This window comes from Lathamus discolor, chromosome 2 (genome assembly GCF_037157495.1).
Source record: "Lathamus discolor isolate bLatDis1 chromosome 2, bLatDis1.hap1, whole genome shotgun sequence".
NCBI lineage: Eukaryota > Metazoa > Chordata > Aves > Psittaciformes > Psittacidae > Lathamus > Lathamus discolor.
In genome coordinates this window covers 139,119,473-139,141,259 of record NC_088885.1, presented here as the reverse complement: position 1 = coordinate 139,141,259, position 21,787 = coordinate 139,119,473, and the positions used below count along the sequence as shown (strand labels likewise).

At 41.0% G+C, this 21,787-nt stretch overlaps 1 protein-coding gene across 4 annotated transcripts in view; it reads right to left on the bottom strand.

Moving 5' to 3' along the window:
• Positions 1-21,787, bottom strand: part of GRHL2 (grainyhead like transcription factor 2) — a 67,777-nt gene that overhangs the window by 44,358 nt on the left and 1,632 nt on the right. For all 4 annotated transcript variants that reach the window (XM_065668711.1, XM_065668714.1, XM_065668715.1 and 1 more), the window contains exons 2-5: positions 10,143-10,332; positions 7,107-7,174; positions 5,163-5,547; positions 1,436-1,488 (exon numbers count right to left, since the gene is read on the bottom strand). In XM_065668711.1, coding sequence (XP_065524783.1) covers positions 1,436-1,488; positions 5,163-5,547; positions 7,107-7,174; positions 10,143-10,332 — 696 coding nt within the window. The remainder of the gene's footprint in view (positions 1-1,435; positions 1,489-5,162; positions 5,548-7,106; positions 7,175-10,142; positions 10,333-21,787) is intronic.

Genomic DNA, 21,787 nt, shown 5'->3' with positions numbered 1-21,787 from the left:
TTCCTGGCACTCTGTTTCAGAAAGACGTCAAAAAATGCAAGTCCCAGACACACTGCACCTGGCTGATTTTGCAGTCTCTGTGTGGTAATACTTGAGAATTTTCTTCTTGTTCCGAACTGGCAATCAAAGTGTGCCCTATAGCAGGAGGATTACTCTTACCCCTAAAACTTATTGCAGTCACTCAAATTCTTATAATACTATTCTGATTCTCACCACGAGTCTTAACTAAAGCCCCCTGCAGTCATTAAAGGATCTTCTACCAGCCTTCCAATTACTTTCATGTTCACCACTTCTTTCTTTCAACCTGAAGTTTTCATTCCTGAGCACCTATCACTTCCAGGTAGCTCCCAGAAAAGACGTATTTTGTTTTTGTGAATGAGCATTTGGATGTTTTGTTCTAACACAGACCTGGGCCATAACATGAAAGACACTGTCTGAGAATTGTTAACAATACCAATGCATCAGGATTCAATTTTACAAATATCCAATGTAGCAAGTGAGCAGTCTTTGTTAAGTATCTGTTTCATATGTAGTGCCTATACAATGACTCAGTTCTGAGCTCACTGCAGTTACTGATTGTTTTAATATTCCTCAGGAAAAAGATCAAGCTGTAAGGAAGCTCCACTACAGCAGCAGTCATATGCCTACTCTAGGAAAAATATGTAGGCATGTTCCTGTTGCTAAAGTGAGAGTAAACTCTCAGACATCAACAGAACCATTCACAAAAGTAAAATGAAGCACCAGCTTGTAAAGTTTACTAATCACAGTCTTTGTTAGTTAAAGTGACTCTGCAATGTTTGCCCATTCTGTGCATGCATTTTTCTGTGCTTAAGGAGGACACTAATCTTTTCAAACTTCAGTTTTTGAAACTTTGTAAAAAACTTTTGGAATTCTTAGGGTCTTTTACGTGGTTTGTAATAGATGCTTCATTTATTTTATAGGTAAACATGAAGTACTATAAGCAAGCAGTGTAAAATGTCAAGGGGTGTTCCTAGAAAACCTACGAGGAGCAGCTAGAAAAAACAGAAGGGAAAAATAAAGATGGGAATTCCATAAGGTTGGTGGAGCCACAGCAACCATCCTGGACATCAAAATTGTGCATCCTACCATCCTGAAAGGTGGGGAAGATTTTCCATGACCTGGCTGTCAAAGCCCTATTACCTGGGGACCTCTCTCAACAGTTTTAATCTCCATATCTTCAGGGAGCTTCAGAAGAATTACTAACTTAAAACAGTGCTGAGGGAAGATAATAGATGAAGATATGAACTGGTCAGATATAAAAGCTAACATGCACAGGAGAAGAAGGGGAGAGTCGAGGGAGCCCTGCAGGTGCCCCAGTGTGATGAAAGAGAGGGTGGGAAGTGGATACAGGCAGCCTCTCCTCAATACATTCCCACATGATGCCAGTCAACACATTTCAAAGCTTATCCCATACCTTGTTTGTTCATAAATATATTCTTCAGCCCCCACTGACACACTGCGATACTTCTGAAAAATAAAAACATCAATTAAATAGTTTGATACAATCAAAATGCAAACGCCAACAAAAGCAGAATTACATTTCCTTAAGGAACCCTCAGAAGAAACTATCAACTATTAAAACTTAGAATCCCCCCAAATTGGAGTGAATCCTACATGGTCTTTACATTAGAAATTCATAATACTTTTACGTCAAACTTTTAGAGTTTTGCAGAACCTAACTGCTACAAGAATGTAGCTGAAAAACAGCTGTCTTATGAAACTGCCTGCTTACACATTAATATATTCTAAAACAAGCCTGTAAAAATGTACCAAGTCTCAAAGATAGGCAGATTTTCAAATTAAATCAGTTTTCCTACAGACTTCACTTTTTCTTTTATTTTGCTGTATTTAAAAATATGTGTGTAGTCAGCTGTCCTTAATGCCTACAATGAAATGCTTACAAAAATTCAGATTGCTATACTGTCTTTGTTGAATAGGAGTGGTGACGGGCTAAGAAAGTATTTTACTTTTAACATAAAGTATTTTACCTTCAAGAACAGGTTGGATGGGCTTGGAATAACCTGGTCTAGTGAAAGGTGTCCCTGCCCATGGCAGGGGGACTGGAACCAGGTGATCTTTAAGGTCCCTTCCAACGCAAACCATTGTGTGATTCTCTAAGATTCTGTTTGAGCAAAATGCAGGCTTTATCAGATGAAAGAGGACCTACAGTCACTCTTAAAGAAATTAGAACTCATCAAAAAAAATTACATTAAGGTAGAATTCTGGGACAAAAAAAAAAAAAAAAGGCTTTTTGCACAGACTAAGCAAGAATGTGTACTCTGTCCTTTTGAGCAAATGAGCCCATTCATACTCTATTATGTAAGCATTGCTGCTGCTGCTTCTTGGCTTGCCTGTTGCCCAAAACATGTTTTTCCTGATGTGTCTGATTCACTGATGGATCACTACATTTAATCACCAGAACTTCTTTTGGGATCACCAAGTTAGCAATTAAAAGCTGTTTTGTGTCCAGAAGTTTCCAGAAGCCAACCGTATGCTGGGCTGCATCAAAAGAAGCAGGGAGAAGGAGGTGATCCTGCCCCTATACTCTGCTCTTGGGAGACCTCACTTGGAGTACTGTGTACAGTTCTGGTGTCCTCAACATAAAAAGGACATGGAACTGCTGGAACAAGGCCAGAGGAGGGCCACGAGGATGATCAGGAGACTGGAGCACCTCCCATATGAAGACAGGCTGAGAAAGTTGGGGCTGTTCAGCCTGGAGAAGAGAAGGCTGCGTGGAGACCTCATAGCAGCCTTCCAGTACCTGAAGGGGGGCCTATAAGGATGCTGGGGAGGAACCCTTCATTAGGGACTGTAGTGACAGGACAAGGGGTAATGGGTTAAAGCTTAAAGAGGGGAAGTTTAGATTGGATAAAAGGAAGAAGTTCTTTCCTGTTAGGGTGGTGAGGCACTGGAATGGGCTGCCCAGGGAAGTTGTGAATGCTCCATCCCTGGTGGTGTTCACAGCTGGGTTGGACGGAGCCTTGGGTGACATGGTTTAGTGTGGGGTTTCCCTGCCCATGGCAGGGGGATTGGAACTAGACGATCTTAAGGTCCTTTCCAACCCTAACTATTCTACGATACTATGATTCTAAGTGTCAAGGCAGACAATTTTGAAAGAGTTTTTACCTTATGCACAACTGTGCCACAACAAACATCCAACCCATTATTAGGTACTGGTTAGGAAGAGTTCCTTAAGAGCAGAAGTCAAGGATCCATGGGCAGCAGAAGAGATAAACTAAATGCTCTAAGAAATCTCACATCTGAAGGGTATTACAATAAGGATGGTCCCATATTAATGTGCTAGTCGTCACACTTTATATGAAGGCTAAAGGCTGACATTGTCAAAAACATTAAATTTACTTACCTGTCGTTGAAAATGTTGTCTATACTATAAAGAACTAATAAATTAATAACACCTAAATAAGAATGAAAGAGATATGCAAGGTATATTTATGTAACTGTTGAAATTGCATCTGAATAATATACCAAGTGACTGACTGAAGTGTGCACTACCACAGGAGTCTATAAATACTCAGCACTCTTCAGTATAACAGAACTAAGTCACTCAAGAAACATTTTGAAACTATTTCTAAATACATATTCATAATGTGTTTAAAAACTGCGCAAGTATCAGAGCAAATCTACTGCAGCCAATCTCACCAAGTGAATAGGAAAACTAGTAAGAACAACTGTATTCCTACCTTAAACACTAACTTAGCACAAGTTTCTCTTTCGGTACATTTTAACATCTTGCCTTATGCTTTCCCATACCTTCATACGGCTGTCCCTACACAATGGCACAGGGCTGGAAAAGCAGTCACAGCACATAGGGGCTAAGTGGAGTTTGGGGTGCAAGGGCAATGTATGGATCTAAATTCCCTCCAAGTTAAACAACTTTGCATACTCGATAGCACTTTGCAGTGTGTCCCAGAACAAACCAATGTGATGGAATCACTCAGCTACAGCACCTTGGGGAAAACCACAAGTGCAGTATCACTGGAGTCACATAAAGAGCCATTTAGCAATAACAATAAACAATAGCTGATGTGATTTGCTAATGCAGAGCAGTGTTTCTAATCCAAAGTTTGATCTTACTGATTTTTCAATGGCAGGCTAGATTTCTCCATTAATTATTCATGTAGTTGACCTAGATGTGTTCTATATCTGAAAATTGATTTTGCCTCCAGACATCCTGATCCATGATGCTTGTGTGGAGACAATTTACTTTTCTGTAATACACATACAAACAGTAAATGTCTTACATATCCAGTCAGACTAACTCAGCCCTAATGTAGTTTGACTTGTACTTTTGTTACATTTACAATTTCGTAAGAGTTAGAGGAGAAAACACCAATGAGATCTTTACCCCCTAATATCTCTCATTATTTGCAGAGCTACTGTCAGCTTTAAGTAATTTCTACCTTTCTACATTTCTGGCTTGTTTGCATTATTCTGCAGCCGGCAAAAGCAGAGAGAGGGTACTCACCATATTAAAGTTGACTCTATAATTGGTATGCCTCAGCATAATTGTAAAATAGTTACAAGGTAGCTCCTTATCTCTTTTCTCTTTCCCCTACATATACACCCACCAAAGTCTCCCTGCCTGTTAACTTCTCCGTTCCCCTTTAGTCACCTAATTCTACTACTTTTTCTCACTCGCCCATGTTGCAGAGTTAAAGCTTAGTGCAACAGACAGCTTCTGAATAAATTACTTGGGTTTATCTAGCAGAAGAGACTCATTTGCACTTTAACAAGAGCATTCAGAACTTCCCAGTCACAAAGTGGCTGCTATTTCTTAGTGTTATGAATAGCTCAGAAGGCAGATCTTGCTAACAGAAAACAAATCTTTCAGAGTGGCAACTACCCTCTACTCAAGACAATATCCCAGAAGACAAAAGATCAGGGTCTATTATTCTCAGAGTTTCCAATAAACAACTTTAAATCTGCCTTCTGAAATGCCTCATGATTCTCCCCTATAATCAGAGCACAGACTGACAGGAACATGGCAAGAAGCAGAATTGAATTTGTTGAAACAAGCATCACTGTTGTTCTAAAGGCTCTTGTGGACAGCTCAAATCACCTTATCTTGTTTACAGTTTTTTATTGACTTCTTAGATGCTAATTGGAGGTGAAAAACTTACTTCTGTTCCTCCATCTTTGAAGGTGTCGCTGTACGTACTGTCAGGAGTACTGCGCTGATCTTCTTTGAGATAATTTGTGTGGGGAGCAATGTTGGACACTTCATATGGTTCAAAGATAACACCTCGGTGCTCCTCATTTTCTCCTCTTGCATAGTGTGCTTGTGGGGTCATGAAAACAGGGGTGAACTCCTCTGCTTTAACCACAGTCACTCCAGTCCCAGTGATGGGTGTTGAGCTCCCAGACACATTTGTGTTGTATTCCCTTTTGGATGACTCCAAAGGATCTTGATTCAAGGAAAGGTTAACCGGCACCGTCTTCAGGACTTGCACACGGTTCTCTCCCCCACTCAAATTACTCTGAGCTTCTGTGGTGTTAAGACAATTTCTGTGAGACAAAACCAAAAGATATTATGAAGTGTCCTGGTAAGAGTAAACCTCCTCCTTAAATAGCTTAATGTTCTTAGATGGCCGGGAAGGAGATTTTTCAATTCTGATAAGCCACTGCTGTAAGATTTAGTACACTAACAAATACTAGGCAACAGACATCGTGAGGCAAGCAGAGAGATCCAGAGCTCTAACAGCTGGAGAAAGATAATGCATTTGATTTGACCTATAATCAGTATGAACTGTTGCAATAAATTCTGGGTATCCGAGGTTGGTTTTGCCTTGTCTTATAATTTGGATGCAAAATCAAACCATCAGTGCAACAGCCTTTGGGCATAAAATAAGCATGAAGAGTAAGGTGAGGGATGGATTATTCACAGTAGATAATTTGCATGTGAAATGGCAGAATACCAACAGCAAAGTTCATATGCTGATGCATGCTCTTTCAGGCTGTTGACAGGCCACTACTGTTTGTGTAACTCTGGTACCAATGCTCTTCTGTAAGGGCAAGCCCAGGAATCCCATTGTATCAGAGTAGACTACAACGGCTGCAAAGTAACCTCAAGCTGCATTCCCACATCTACCTACGGCTCCTGTTGAAAGCAATCTGATTGCTGATAGTAGTTGCACTCACATAAAATTGTTAGTTCATAAAACTTTTAGTAGGTGCAACACACTGCTTTGTTTTCAACACAGGAGATACACTCTGACATTACAGCTCCTTCTCTCTTGGCTTTCCACCAAAGGCCAGTTTTGTCAATCACACTCAACTTAGGAATTTCTCTAGTGTTTACAGAAGAAAACCTGTCCCTCAAAAAAAGTTTCATATTCTATTTTGAAACCGTGAATTTATACTACTACCTATTTAAATTTCCACTTCACACAGCCAGCACAGTATATCTGAGGTTGTCCCAAATTATCTACATTGAAGTAAACCTTATGTAGCTTCTCTCCACCGTAATTTTACATGATGATACCTTTATATATGTAGAAACTTAGATCTGTCTACATAAATATACACTCTCTCTTGTCCACAAGTCTTAACAAAGGCAGGAGTCAGCTTCCTCTGACTTTTCAAGTCAGTTTTAGCCTGAGGAAGGCTGAAATCTGACAGGAGTAAGAAAATAATTTTGAGCAAATAATTTTAAAGAGTCACTTTATTTGCTTCTGGGCAGACCCTAGGTTATGTTAAATAAAACGGAATAAATCAGGGTACTGAGGCCAAACTATGCACTTTTTATTCTAGAAGAAAATTGAAAGAAAAGCAGCCAACAGCCAATTGTCCATATAATATGATTTTACTAATGTCAGCAGCAGCAAAACAAGACACAAATAAATCATGATACTTTCTGCTACTTCACAAATTGCATGTTTAATAATAATGTTCAGGTTTTCTAATAAATTGAAAGTAAAAAGGAGTAAAGTTTGCTTCTCAAAACAGTCTTCATTCTTTTACCTTCTGAAAGAAACCCATGAACCCTTGGGTTATCATAGTTCCTTCAGTTTGTAACTGATCAACACTGTTAGTAGCTGGGTGTATGATTTTGAATAATACTGTACCTTTTATCTTGGTCTTCTTGATTATCACTCACTTTGTTAACAGACAACAGCCTTTTATCTCTGGGAACCTGAGAACAACACCAGGCATGGGGTCAGGTAAACACAACTGTCAGGTATTTGCAGCTTCAGACTGCTCTACTGCAACAACTAGAAGAATGTAACCACATCAGTGTTGTCTAGTTCACAGATGCCAGGAGCTGTTTTTCTTTGGGAGGCTAATTGTGAACAGAAATAAAAGATCCAAAGGGGAAAATAGTGTAGGGCACATCAGTCTGGAGCAAAGCACTCTATGTCCTTACCTTTGCAATACCAAGCTAGGCCAAGCTATCTCAAAATCAAAGCTTATGCTCCCAAACACACACACACTTTTCACCAAATAGTAAAAGATGAGAAGGAATACATGATGCTTTGATGAGCTCTGCATGGAGACCCTTTTAGCTCAGAGAAAAAAGGGTTTTCAATTAAACCACAAGCGCCAGCTAACTCCTCCTGTTATAGAGCAGTCTGGAGGGTGCAGGACTTGTACCTAGGGGAAGTTTGTGAATCCTTCACTTTCCCAGCATGCAGACAGGTCAGGGCATGTTGACATATCATCAGAGAACACTTAATTCTGCTTTGCTGAGTACATCAACAGCCATGAGGATTAAAACTCCAGTAAAATCTGTCCCCTCAACAGATTCAAAATTGACACCAAGCAACTTAGAGGATTTGTCTTCCCACACCAGTTTCCTGACACCAGCATAGAAATGAAATCCCCAAGGGCAAAGCTGCTGCCATGACCATATTGTTTTCTTGCTGAACAAGCAATTTGGTAGCTAAAACTTCTATCTTTTACAAAAGAACATATATCAACTCTGTCTCAGCAGTTAACTCCAGATTAAAGGGCAAGAATGGATCTAAGAATGGGCTAAAGCTGTGCTTTTAATCTTTAAATACTTTCAGGAAGTATCAGGAAAATATCTGAATTTAGAGGAAAACCAGTACTACAGTGCACTACAGTAGCCAAGGTTAACACCAGCTATATCTGCAGGACAGCAGCAGAGTCAGAGTGCTAGCCAGAGCCTTTCCTTCTCTTGGGACATCCCCTCTCCCTATTAAGCATCCTGATGGTTAAAAAAACCTTTCATGTATTAGAGAAGTGGGATCCAAGCCACATTTTGCACATGCTGGTTGCCTTGTTAAGATCATATATTTATCCCTGAAGGAGGGTGTATATTTCGGTAAATACTCATACGAGAAAAAGGAGAAGAAAAAAAAAATTAAACCCCCCAAACGGTTACATTCAAGTAATTCCTACTGACTGCAAAAAGTACTTCAAAAAATTACCCAGTGTGTCAGAACAAATGAGCCAGATGATAAATAAGGGCAATTCAAGAAAATCTGGTGTACTGGAAGTTCTCTACAGTTCCACGTTACAGCACAGAGGTTTAAATTAGGTTTAAAGTTCCTGTTTGAGAGCATCAACACGAGTTAACCTTTTCTCCCAGTTTAAGACAGAAATAGTTACACTGAATGCTGGAAATGGCTTTGAGATTAACACAGCTCATTCCATCTGAACCCCAAGTCTTTTGCAATTGCTTGGGACAAGGAACAGACATGTCTCTTAGAAGACAGTTTTGAGAATGAAAAGGGCTGTTCTCTGGTTTTGTTTAAAAAATCCAGCAGATTAATGAACTGCTACATACAAAGGTATTATTAAGACAGAAGCCAATACTCCAGATGCTCATTCACATCCCAAATATTACAAATTCACATTAACTTCACAGACTCTGGCACTGTGGCAACTCTGTCAAGTAGAGAAAAGAACCTTTCTTCTTTCTCACTGGGATAAGCTTTTCGCTACTGACAACACACAAAAGCAAGAAACATCTCTTGAAATATAATCAGTAAAGAAATTAAAGTAATATTTAGCCATAGGGCTGGTATATGGCATCTTGCCTATGCCCCCTTCTCCTGAGTACACATTTAATGATCGTAGCAGAGACTAGAAGAGGAGCCCATTCTCTAAAAGCATTTATACTAATAAATACTAAAAGAAAAGGTTTTTAAAAGATTTTTAATTTTGAATTTTCACTCCTGCTACTTCTTTATGAATTACGAGGCGAGCTGGCATTGTTCTGCTGGCTTTCACAGAAGATTGTGTCCCCACTGCAGGCATAGGTGGCTTCAGGACTACTGAGATAGTTCAGCAATTTCATACTTTAGTGTTTGGTAGGCAACACTGATTCCATTTGCAGAGTACAAAGGGGTCAGCCTGGCTTTCTGAGAGAAATTTCTGCATTACACAGAGATCCTCCCTGTAGGATTCTCCTCTGATTTCAGCCGAAATCTCAAATATAGCTCTACTTAAATACTATGAAATACACAAAAAGGAAAGGTGGTATCAAAATGGTAGGTGAAGTGCTGGGCTTAGAACCTGGTATAAAATGGAACCCTGTGTCAGTGTTTCCTCTTGTAAACTGACTTAGATCCCTATCTCTGTGACCAGCCCCATTTCTGTTCTCCACCTTTATACTTAAACTGCAAACTTCCAGTGCAAGGGCTAAACCTCACTGTGTGTTTGTACACAGCCTACTGCAATCATTATGCAAATAAAAATAACATGGGAAACTGTCAGATGAGAGATACTGCAGTTAAAGAGCAAACTAAAACATGTGTGGAATGAACCAGAAAAGCAGACAAACCTACAGATGGACAAGGCCTCCCCTTTTGCACTTTTTAAAGTATACTGCATGTATCCAAGCACAAATAAAAAGGGAGCTAATTCAACCAATGCTCTTACAGGGGAAGAGGAAGAACTTTCTGCTCAAAAAGAAATCATGGTTGCAAATTTAATATGGAGTTCTGACTTTGTTTTAGAACTAAACACATAACAACCTTGGACAGGCTCCCTAAAACAGAAAGGGTGCTTGGTGCAAGTATGAGACCAAAAAAGCAGATGCAGTGACTTCTGCTTTTGAAAAGAGGTTCTTTTGATGCCTCTTAGAGAAGTCCCCTGCTAGTGCAGCAGGGAGGAGTAACAATGGAGTTACCTACTTTATAATAGTCATACAATAGGCCAAGAGCAGCAGCACTGTCCTCATCACCATTTATGCTCATCATAGCCTTGGTGGCTGCTGTTAGGGGATTCTCCAAATACGACTTCCAGGCTTCATCTTCGCTGGTGTAGGCTCGTCTGGTGTTGAATGAAGTGTCATTTGGCACTAAGGCCACAAGTCGCTTGTTACTGCATAGACAGGAAGAATAAAATGGTGATCCAGAAGGGATTACTTTATTAACAAGACATGTTAAAGAACATCACATAGCTCAATGAAAGTGACAGGATTACATCAAGCACCTCCATATTAAATTTGGTGACACAAATATTTATCAGCATTATGTTTCTTCAGTACTTAAGAAAAAAAGTTAAATGTGTGCAGACGTTGTGATAACGATTCACATATATTTTTACTAATATACGGCTAGAGAGATGAAAATATTTTAAAAGTATTTGGAAAAAAAAAGGAAGTAAAATATAAGAACATTTTGCCCCAGTATTTTTGTTAGATGTACACTTCATTAAGAAAAAATACATTTAACTGAAATGTTAAAATAAGAAGACATGAATGAAAATAAAAGTATCTAATATTAATCCTGTGTTCACCTAAATAGAGTATAATTCAGTATTTAATAACTGGGTACACCATGTAATTGAGCTATTCTCTGCTTTTGGAATGCAATTTGTCCCTGATTTCAGAGAGTTTTTCTGTAATGAGACATGAGTAATGGGTCCAGTGGATGGAGCAGAAGTCACCATATTTCATATGAATTCACATTTTACCACTCACCACATCTAGTTAAAGACCCATGGCAATACAGGACCGTCAGTAAGTGGGATTTGCAGCGAAGCAGTATCCTTCAGCCTGAATGTGATACAAACTGACCAGTGCCTGAGTATATCACGAGAGAAGCTGCTGCACCACAGCTATGGCTGAAATCTACAGTATTATGGAAGCATAAATAAAGACAATAGTACCTGCTTTTGTAAAATGCTCAAAAACTCATAGATAAAAGAGTTATACATACAAAAAAATTGCATTCCTATTACACAAGACAGTAGGCAAACAGATCAGGCAGGGCAACAGGGAAGCGAGGGGTGTATGCTGCAACAGTACTGTCAAGAATTGTGACTCGAGTTACAAGGATCAATTTTTAACACATTACATTTGAAAGCTGCAAAGATGGCAGAATACCTGAATATACTGACTCAACTGGCAAAACTAGGAGCTATTCCTGGTGACCTTCATAAACATCTCTTGCCACCTTCCACATAAAAACTGTTCATTATTCAGTCTCCTCTTTTTGCTCTATCTGCAGCAGTGACAGCTCCACAGACATAACCCAACGAGTGGCTGCTGTAGCTCAGAGAGTGGCATTCAAACACTGCCCAACCGAGCATTTTGTTTGATTTCAGAAACAGGATTTGATGAAAGCACAACTGAACACACACAGTAAATGCTCTTGGATGCGGGGAGCATGTCTTGCCTGGTCCCCGAGCTGCAGTGACCACCAGGGTGGGGCTTCACCCCAGGGCTCCGCTGCTGCCTGAGCCCAACCTGCAAAGTGCGTGCTGCTGTGTTTAAGGAAGAGGAGGGGGACCGTGGAGATTATCATCTCTATGGTACAGAGCGCTGTTTACAAGTTTCTTTATTTAATGAAAAACAAAATAATCCTTCTGGCACACAGAGCAGAGTTTTATGAGCTCTGTGGAGGGAAAGAGCATTTTGTAGCTTTTTATCACAAAACACAGCCAACAATTACAGTTCAGATTATAGTTTCCTTTCATCTAAAATATCTGGGTTTTTAGAAACTTCCTTTCTTTTCCAAAGACCTTTCTGCTTGGCCTTCTGCCATCTCTTCTACAGATTTTTATGCCTCTTGTTTTCATATATACCTTTGTGTTGTCACAGGTTTGCTTCAGCAGGTGAAGCTGAAGCATAAATTGGGAGCTCAAGGAAAGACAGAGAATGCTAGGTCTGCTTGCCTTTTCAATCCCTTATTGTTAGTGACTCAAATCAGATTTGCAACAGCCCCGCTGTTCGTGCCAGAGGTAGCTGAGGGCCTGTTCCCACTCTGGAGTAGCCAATTCTCCCTGGCTCAGAGGCAATTATTCCAGGCAAGGATTCTCCTTTCCTCAACAAAGCTCCCCTTCAGTTAAACCCGAACTGCTTCACTGCATGGGCATTTGACCATTGCAAGGCACAAAATATCACTCACTCTCCTTTCTGTAACAATCTTCCCTTACAATCAATAACTGCCTTTTGTTATTCAGAGCACTCATAGCCATGCAACAGTCACAACTGAGTCATGAGCGCTACAGACAGACTGTGAAATGCCCTTTAAAAACACACATTTTAAGACCTGGGCTGTGCTTGTCTACAGAAATGCTGGAGGGAAGGAGTCAATCTCTGCTGCTCTAACTTAGTCAAGACAATCTTAAATCAATGAAGAGAGTGCTGTCCCTCAGAGGAGCTGTATATGATTGTGTTGAGGAAAACCTGAACTAGAGGAGATAAATACTCTAGGAACAGCCACTCACTAAATAAACAGCTGGGATGGCTGGAAAGGCCACAGGTACATAGACACAGAGCCTCCTCAACATCTCCCCAGAGCACATTTTCTGTAAAACCCAGGTTTTCACATATAAAAACTAAATATTTGTCTCCTCTGGCTTGAGAGATGGCCTGCAGCATAATCAAGGGACACACTCATTGTGCTTACTCTGCAAACAGCCTCAGACAATAGCACGAAGAAAAATAAAAAACTTCCTCATCACCCCCATGCCTGTAATCAGCTCTGTGGGAGGTTAACGGTCAGATCTAATTATCATGATTTCCAAGATTGTACTCAAAGCACTCAGCCAAAACAACTGCCAAAACAACTGTTCAAGAAAACTACTCTATTAACTAAGGTCATTTGGATGGGAAGGAGGGTTTCTCTTGAGAAATGAGACTTGTGTGCACCAAATTCCCTTTCCTTTTCCACAACTGGTGAACCTCTTGGACAATTTTAGCCAAATGTGACAGATGGGTAGCAAAGCCCCCGCCCCAACCAAAGGAGATAAATATTTTCTATTTTCATATATGCCAAGAAAACCAAGCCTCCTGAGTGAGGCTCTGCACAGGTAGGCTCCCCTGGTCTCATCAGGCACCCTTCCACGATGGGGCACCCTTAGCTATTCCAGCTGTGTAACTGATGACAGCAGGCAGCTGCTTCGAGGAGGGTAACTCTGGTGGCACCTGAACCATGGAGAAGATTAAAGGGTGACACACTACAAGAAACACAAGAGGAACCACCAGAGAACTGCTCTGAACACCCCACCTATGAGAAATGCCTCAGTTGGAACCTGCAATTAGCAACACATCTATAAATCTTATCACAAGCTGCAAAACCATCAGTGACCACATCCATGGAGAGCCACCCACTTAAGAAAGAAAGATAAGACAAGATTGCAGGTGGAAGACCCCATCTAGCCTGGCCAGCAGGATCAGCAAATATCTACTGTAGCCCCAGGCACATCTAAACCAGCCTGCATAGGCTGCTGCACAGCCCAGCCCAGCCCTGACCACCATGCCCATTCCTCACTGACCCTCTATCTGGCAGTCAGGACATGTGCTAACCAGAGCACAGCTAGGAAGAATGTGCCTGCACAGCTGAAATCATACCATTATTTTACCATGGAGATACAGCTTAGCAATTGAGGATACTTTATGCCTATAAAGTATGTTTCCCTTCAAACTATCAGTTTTGCTCCTAACAAATGCTAAAGTGTTTCTGTTGTTTTAAGCTAAACAGTAGTAGCAGTTAGGTATCTTAATTTATAGGTATGTGAGGATGAAAGGTGTTTTCTGAGGAATGATCTAGCTTAGAAGCTCAATTACCCTGACACCTCAGTGTTTATGTAAAGACTAAACTTCAGATGGCCTTTATTTTGCAAAATCTCTCCTGCCCTGTCTCCCCATTCCCCCCAGCTGTTTAGTAGAGATCTTGTTTGTACCATCTTACATGATTTGTGTACTTTCCTCCTAAGAAAAGTTATACAGAAGTTTTCCAGACTTATACCAGTTATGGTGATTTCTGCATCTGGTAAACTGATATTTTTTCATTTACTTAAAATAATGATCATGCAATTTTATAAAACTTATACAAGTGTAGCGTATAAACAGAGATGTCCAAAACTGTGCTCACTTAGTTTTGTCTCAGTTGCTGCAGTAAACACAGATTGGAGAGGTACATTGTACTTAAAGTCAATAAATTAGCTGAAAGAAAAGGGCTGGCTTTTCAAGCTCTTCTTCAGACTAGAGATAATGAACTTTCAACAGCCGGCACTTGGGGCTGTAAAATCCTACTACAGGCAAATTCTCACCCAACTTGATGTAATTTGTGAATTAGCTTACACAGCATCAGAAAGGTCCATTAACACATTCATAAACAATGGCAAAAAGCCACAGTTCCGTGAAGAAAGCTTGCTTTTTACTCAGAAACAAGATGTCCTGCCTGCCAGTCTGTCAGCCAGTTGTGATGCTCAAAAGCTTCCTGCTGAATTTGCAAAGTTTGTGCAGCTTTCAACCTCTCTGCTAAATTTGCCACTGAACATAAAGCAGACTGATGCAGCAAGGCTACATCAAGTACAGCTGCATTCTACTCTCCTCCCCATCATAGCTCAACATTACAACCTGATCCAGTTGGTGCTTCCAGTAAGGAAAAAAGCCTCATCCTGCCTGCCCCCAACTTCTGCTTTGACCAGAGAAATTCATCCCCTGAAATCCAAAGCAGGCTGTTAAAAGTGACACGGGGAGCAACCAGCACTGGCATTTCCTGGGGGATGGAGGATTTTGCTTTTTTGGACATTGCATTTGTTCCTTCAATAAACTTATTAAAAAAAGTAAGAATAAAGCTGCTCCATACATATCCTTGTGCACTTCTTTGTCCCCTGAAAATGCATTAGGGCTTTGCCCTCCCTGCAAAGGTTAGGTGTCAGAGGGGAACAAGCAACATAAGGCAGCAGAATGCGAGGAATCCCTGCTCCCAGGTTTCAGCCCAAGCCTGAGCCTGCCTGTTCTTTGTGAGACAAAAGCACCAAGCACATCTTCACATATCCTCTGCAAGCTGTCCCTTAGGGAGAAGAGATAGGAGGCTGTGGTCCACACAGCTGTTAGGAAGTGCATAGAAATTCTAGCACCTGTCAAATAACTGGAAAAGGCAAGAGAAGACTCATGCCATCCTGGCTCCCAGCCCAGCACATCAAGGCCATAGGATATTTTTCACAAGCTCTTTTTTCAATTGGATGATAAATAAGAAGGTGCACAGGGCAACTGTATCCAAACCAGAAACCCTGGAAAAAACCCACAAGCTTTCTAAACTGAGATGCTAGCCAAAGGGACACTTCTATATTGCATGCAGACATGTACCACACACCATGTCATATCCTGGGTTCCTGATCCCTTAATTGTCCAGATCAGAGACATGGCTGAACTATGTTGTAACTCCGTGTGCTGAGTTACAGAAAGAACACCTGCCTGCTTAGTTTCTCCTCCAATGCAAAGTAAGAAATGGAGATCTTCAAGCACACGTTTCCTTGGTATGGTAAAAGGTAAAGGACCATGCTCCAGCCACATCTAAGAGATGGGAAAAGAGCTAAAAGCTTCCTCTTCAGTTTTGACATAGCCAAGGAGGGCAGAATGTGACCATTTACAAGCATTTCAGTAGCTCTAAAGACCTTTGGTTAAGGTTATTTTACACTTACAGAAATCTCAATTCAGCTGTAAGAACACTATAAAACAGATTTAGAACAGATGGTCATATAATTTGACTTACAACTAATGTACATACATATGAATTCATAGGCACAAATTGAACTACTATGACCATTTAAAAGCAGCTAAGGACAGATCCCACAGAAGCTGGGATGTGTTAACTTAGTCTAAAGTTAACAGACATTAGATTCCAGATGACAAATTTCTGTCTGTTCTCATTTATACAAAGATGTATATATCAAATCAAGCCCTAGTGCTTGACACCATTAATTTTAAAGATTCTAATGTTACTCCAAATTCACTACCTTCATCATACTACTTTGCCTAGACATCAAGTGAAAAACAGAATAAAAAACAACACACCACATCAGCATGGGTGAGTCACTGCAAGTTTTGATTTATTCAGTTAAAAAAAAGTTTTAGACTCCTCAGGATTTATTGCTGAAAGTATAATTAAAAAGCCGGCAACACTGTTGTTTGAATTATATAATAGTGGTCCATTGAAACTACAAAGGAGCATGAATGTTTAATGAACAGGAAAACTACAGCCCATGCGCCTTGCTATTTTGTCTTTCATGGACAACCAAATCATTCCTAGAAGCAGGAACAGGTCTCCAGAATGCACTTAGCCCAATCCAGAAGGCACATAAATATGCAAATGACTTGAGAGTGAAGGAAAATCAAAGCATTTAGGCCACCAGGAAATGAAGATAAGATGCCCTCTGGCCCACCCAGCAGTCCATACCAAGAAAAAAACTCCCGTTAAAGAGGCTAAGTAATTCTGCCTACTAATGAACACAGGTTTGGGACTCTGGCAATTTTGGGACAATTATTCCTTTTGAGCACAAGACAAATCTGAACAAGATTACACATGCTGAACGATTAACAGAGATTATTTTACCTTTACCAAACATTCTGAGAGGAAGTAAAATAATGTACTGAGAGCAGAAACAGTGAACGGCAAAAAAGGCTAGTTCAACAATTAGATGCCTACTAGAAGTTTTATTTGTTTTTACTCAGAACCAACATAACTTGAGCATGTAATAGTGATTAAAAAGATTACGACAAATAGGTGATTCATTAACATCGACAAAAATACTATTAACTGTGTCAAAGTGGAAGTACAAAAAAGAAATCTGACACAAGGATTAAATACACACAGTAAATGCCTACTGCGGACTAGTTAAGTAGGCAGTTACTCACCCTGAGACAAACTTTTTATGCCTATGATTTCAGAGACTGGTTTCACTTTAATTAAATATTATTTCTACCAGATAATCTTTTGTTATTAGCACACTAAGCCTGTTGCCTTTTTTTTAACCAGAAAACAGTCTCAAAAAAGGCAAGTTTAAGCATATTTGTAGAACACGTTTGTAGACGCCTCAAAAAATAGGATACTCTGAAACATTACTGCAGTAGCCAGAGTTGATCAGACAACTAGCAATTACTTAGCAGCTTCATACCATGCCATGCTCTGTTTTGCTAAAAAGCATATTTCCAGTGTGCATAGCACTCAAGGTTGTTTTAGCAGCCAGCAGTAGGCTTTAAAATTAAAAACAGGTCATGACAAGGCTTCTCAGACCTGCTGCAGTTTAACCTGACCCTTGACCCTGTGGCCCTTATTCATTCATTGCTTCCACAGAGTTAATGGAAATGGAATAATTACTGCACCCATAGCACTGATCGCTGCTTTTTCAGAATATGAAGTCTTCTGTACAGTCAGCAGGAAAATCCAGATTCAGCAACTGAGCAATCCTGGGAGTCAAGATTTCCCATGAATACTTCTTAAAAAGCACACACACAAAAAATACATATACTTTACAGGACAACTAAAATACAGAAAGATGCCATTATGCCCCATTATTAGGAAAACTAATGGATCTACAGATACACGTAACCTTCAAGGCTGGAGACATATTCTCAAGCTACAGGTATGTTGCAATATTTGAATTCTCCACAGTTCACATGCACTTAATATGATTTCCTTGGTTAAATATTTCGTAAGCAACTGTTCTCTTCTTTATGAAGTTAGTCCAGGTATATTAGAATGGCTAAAATACTTACCCTTTCAATTAGCTACTACTGCCCCAATCACCGATTTAAATGCTAATTAAGTTTATCCCAGAATGAATTCCTACATAAGCATTTGAAAGCGTTTGTGTGTGTGCGTGTATGTGCCTGCACATACAAAAAAGGGCAGCTTCACTGGCTGCTCCATAATCATGGGGAAACAAATATTTAAGGTAACCATCAATGGTCTGCACTGGATTAATATTTGTGAAAATACTTGACAACAAATGTCAACCGGTGTAATATCATTTCCCCTTCAGATGTCCCTGCCAGACAAAAACGATGTCCCGGCTGACCCTTCCACAGGGAAGAGGTTATGCGAGCATTACAATCAAGTTAAGTGACCTGGGAAAATCCCCTCCCTCCTGCTCTGCTTTGATCTTCAGCCCAGCCTCAGACTTCAGCACCAGAGAGACAGCAGTGTGAGCAGCAAAACAATCATTTGATACCCTTACTCCTCTCAGTTAAACTTATGGTTGCAGATTCTGTAAGGTTCTGCACACTTCATTTTCCACCTTCCTTGCAAAGAGATGGTTTTGTGACAGCATGTCTGCCATCTGAAAAGCACAAGCACCAAACACCTCCAATTCCCGTTCTCCATTCATTTGCAGATGAGTAAGACATTGGAAAATTCATCTTAGTGGACACACTGAGCAATAGAGCAGTCTGTGACCTAATTGCTACTCAGCATCTGCTGATGGGAAATGTGTTTGGCCTCAATGAAAAAATTAAGAACAATTCCCAGAATCACCCAGTAAACCATAAGTTATAATTGTTATAGTACTAGTTGCTTAAGCTAAATATTATGAAGGCAGCATCTTAATTTACACACTGAGGAAGAAACAGGAAACCAGGGCAAAATTACTCTGTGAAAAGTTCAAGATCAAATTCTGCCACAAACACTACCAAGTAGCAAGCTGGATGTGAACATGCCCCCACTGACACACAGGAGCAGGTCTGAACCCATTCCCACCTCCGAGCTCACTCTCTTCTTGGTTATTCACCCACAAGCACATGCTCAGCTGCAGACCCAGGCTGCCCTAAGTCCTCCTTAACGTGGTCAGTCTAAGCATGCCCCAGCCCCATCTACTTGGTGTCCTGAGTAGCTCTTGCATGTACTGAGGGTGTTGGGAGCCTGACTGACAGCACAGTCATGTGGCTGGCCAGCTAGCAGGAGGCACATCAACCAGCCTGCTACCAAGCCTGCTCTTCATACAACTGCAGTCCCAGCCTACATGGAACTCCTGACTTTACACAACACCAGGAGCAGTGGAGGCACAGCTGTAGCACTTACCAGGCAGATGCCAAGTGGTTGTACAATTGCTGCTCCTCATTCACAGGAGTACTGACAATCTCTAAAACCCTGTTAAGTCTCACAAATACTGAGGTCACTGATTAGCTGCACTAGAGCCATTACTCTGGAGTTCTGCAGTGATAATTTTTTCCTGTATACTACAGTATGAACAACTTTTCAGCCTATAAATACAGCAGTGAACCCTGGAATCATCTTTAAATCCTGTAGAGGGGATGCTCCCTCTTCCCACCCTATGCCCCCTTGTGATTGCCCTGAGAATTGAATAGTAACAGAAGCAGCTGCACGGACCTCCAAAACATTCACGGAGGCAGGGACATATATTTCCTTCTCCAGAGGTTCTAGTTTGAGCAGTTCCATCTTTAACACCTACCATTCACTTGTACCCTACCTGCATATGAAGCACCCAGACCGATGAAAAACAGATGTTAAAAATAACCTCTAAGAGGAGATCAGGCTACTCTCAACCCAACACACCCCTGAGCCAGTTCTCTAGCTGCACAAGCAGTTCTACTGACACAGCTGAGAGGGTGGAATGGAGGCAGGGACAAGTGGCCACAGCCTGCTTAAGTCGTTACGACCTCTGAAAAATGCATGTGAAATCATGCCTTATCTCTTCTGACTGATAGCAGTTTGTGGAAGCAAGCAAGCAAGACCCAGCTAAGGCAGAAAGACTAAAGGGAAAGACAGGGAGATAGGCATACTGTTCTTAAGGATAATCTCCCCTTCCAAGCTCCTCAGTTAGCATTACAATCAAACGACTTTAGCGTTTTCACCCAAGGGTCCACCTTCTTTTCTTAAAGCTGGTGCAGGTGGTACTACAGCACCCAGTCCCTGCTCTTCCCTCCAAAGAGGGACACTGCAGGCAGCCTGTGGAGCTGTTGTGGAATGAGATGTATCACCTCTCCAGAAAACCTAGCAAATCCCACTGAAGGATGAGACAGGAACATACTTTTTGTACTTTCTATATCCCCTCAGCTGCTTACTCCTCTACATGAACACTTTACTAGCACAAACCCTACAAAAACATGTCCAATGACACTGATAAATTAACTGACCTCGAAATAATGAGCTTCCCTCTCCAATCTTGCCTGTAGGGAAGAGATGTTTTTAAGTGAAAGAAAGGCCATGTGGATGAAAATGATGTTGTACTCTCTGGACTAGGTTTTAATTGGATATAATTAAAGCCTAAAAAAAACCCAAACCCAAAACAACAAGCAAACAACCAACCAAAAAAAACCCCAAAAAACCAAAAAACTACCAAAACAAAAAACAAAACAAAAAAAAAAAAACACCCCACCTTCCTCTCCACCAGTCTAATATCTCATTCCACCTGGTCATCTCTTCTGAAAAGAAATGTATTTGTCTTCTCATGTTACACTTGTGTACAGAGAGCCCAGGGGACTTCTTTATTTTTATTTCCTTTTCAAACTCTTACCTACCACCTAGGAATTTTCTAAACACCTTAACCAGAAACAGATCACAGGCATACCTGCAACAGCGGAAGAGCTGTTACTTCAGGGTACATGCTCACAGTGGTAACTGCAGCAGCACTACACAGAGCAAGGGATGAAGAGCATTAATGCTCCAGCCTCAGTAGCTTACACCTATGCCATACTGCTCCTGTTGGGAAGGAAGCATAGTCCTGTAGCTTAGTAGCATCCCAGAAGGGAACCACTTTTGTCGTAGTTTTTTTTGTATCAGTTGGGTTTCCACTGTGCTGTTGTTCTGTTTCAAAGATGTGATACAAAGTTGTTCTCCCCCATATCCCATGCCCATATTCCTCTCTGGCAGGGAGAGGAGAGGAAGTTTAAGCACTTGCATTTGATGTGTTGCAGCTTTGTTTTCATTTGCTGAAACTGACAACCAGGCTTGTCCAGGGAGTAACTTATGGCCCCCTTTCACCTTTGTGCAGTTCTGGAATCGACAGTTGGTTTAGGGTGCCCTACATCACTGCTTCTTGTCAGTTCTCAGCTCTTCCACAGTTCATCTGGTTCCTCTCCCGACTCACAAACTGCTCCTTCAGCTGCTCCTCTCGGCCCCACCAGCATCCCTCAGGGTTCTGTCCTTATTCCCTTCCTTCCACTTAAATGATTTACTGGTTTTATCTGGCCACCTAAGGCCTAAGTTCCCATCCCAGCTCAGACCAAACTCCCAAACTCCACTTTGTTCCCAACTTCTATCACAATTAGTTTAATTTCATGTCAGTGACTACCTTTTCGCACTATCCCACTGTCAACTGGTGTTTGAAAAAGGCCAGGAATACAATTATTTTTTAAATCTTTCTCATCTGAACCGTCCCGTCTCTTCCCTAGCAGGGCAGCCAACCCCGCCGTTTTCTTTTGTCGGACAATCTCTTTCTTTCATTCCTTGACAGGCAGGCTGTCACCAAGCCTCTCTCAGTCGACGTCTCCACCATCAGGCTCCTCCTCTCTACCTCCTTTGCCACAAAGGTTCCTGGGGAGCCCAACAAGGGCTTGTATCCGAGCAGCACCAAGGGTAGC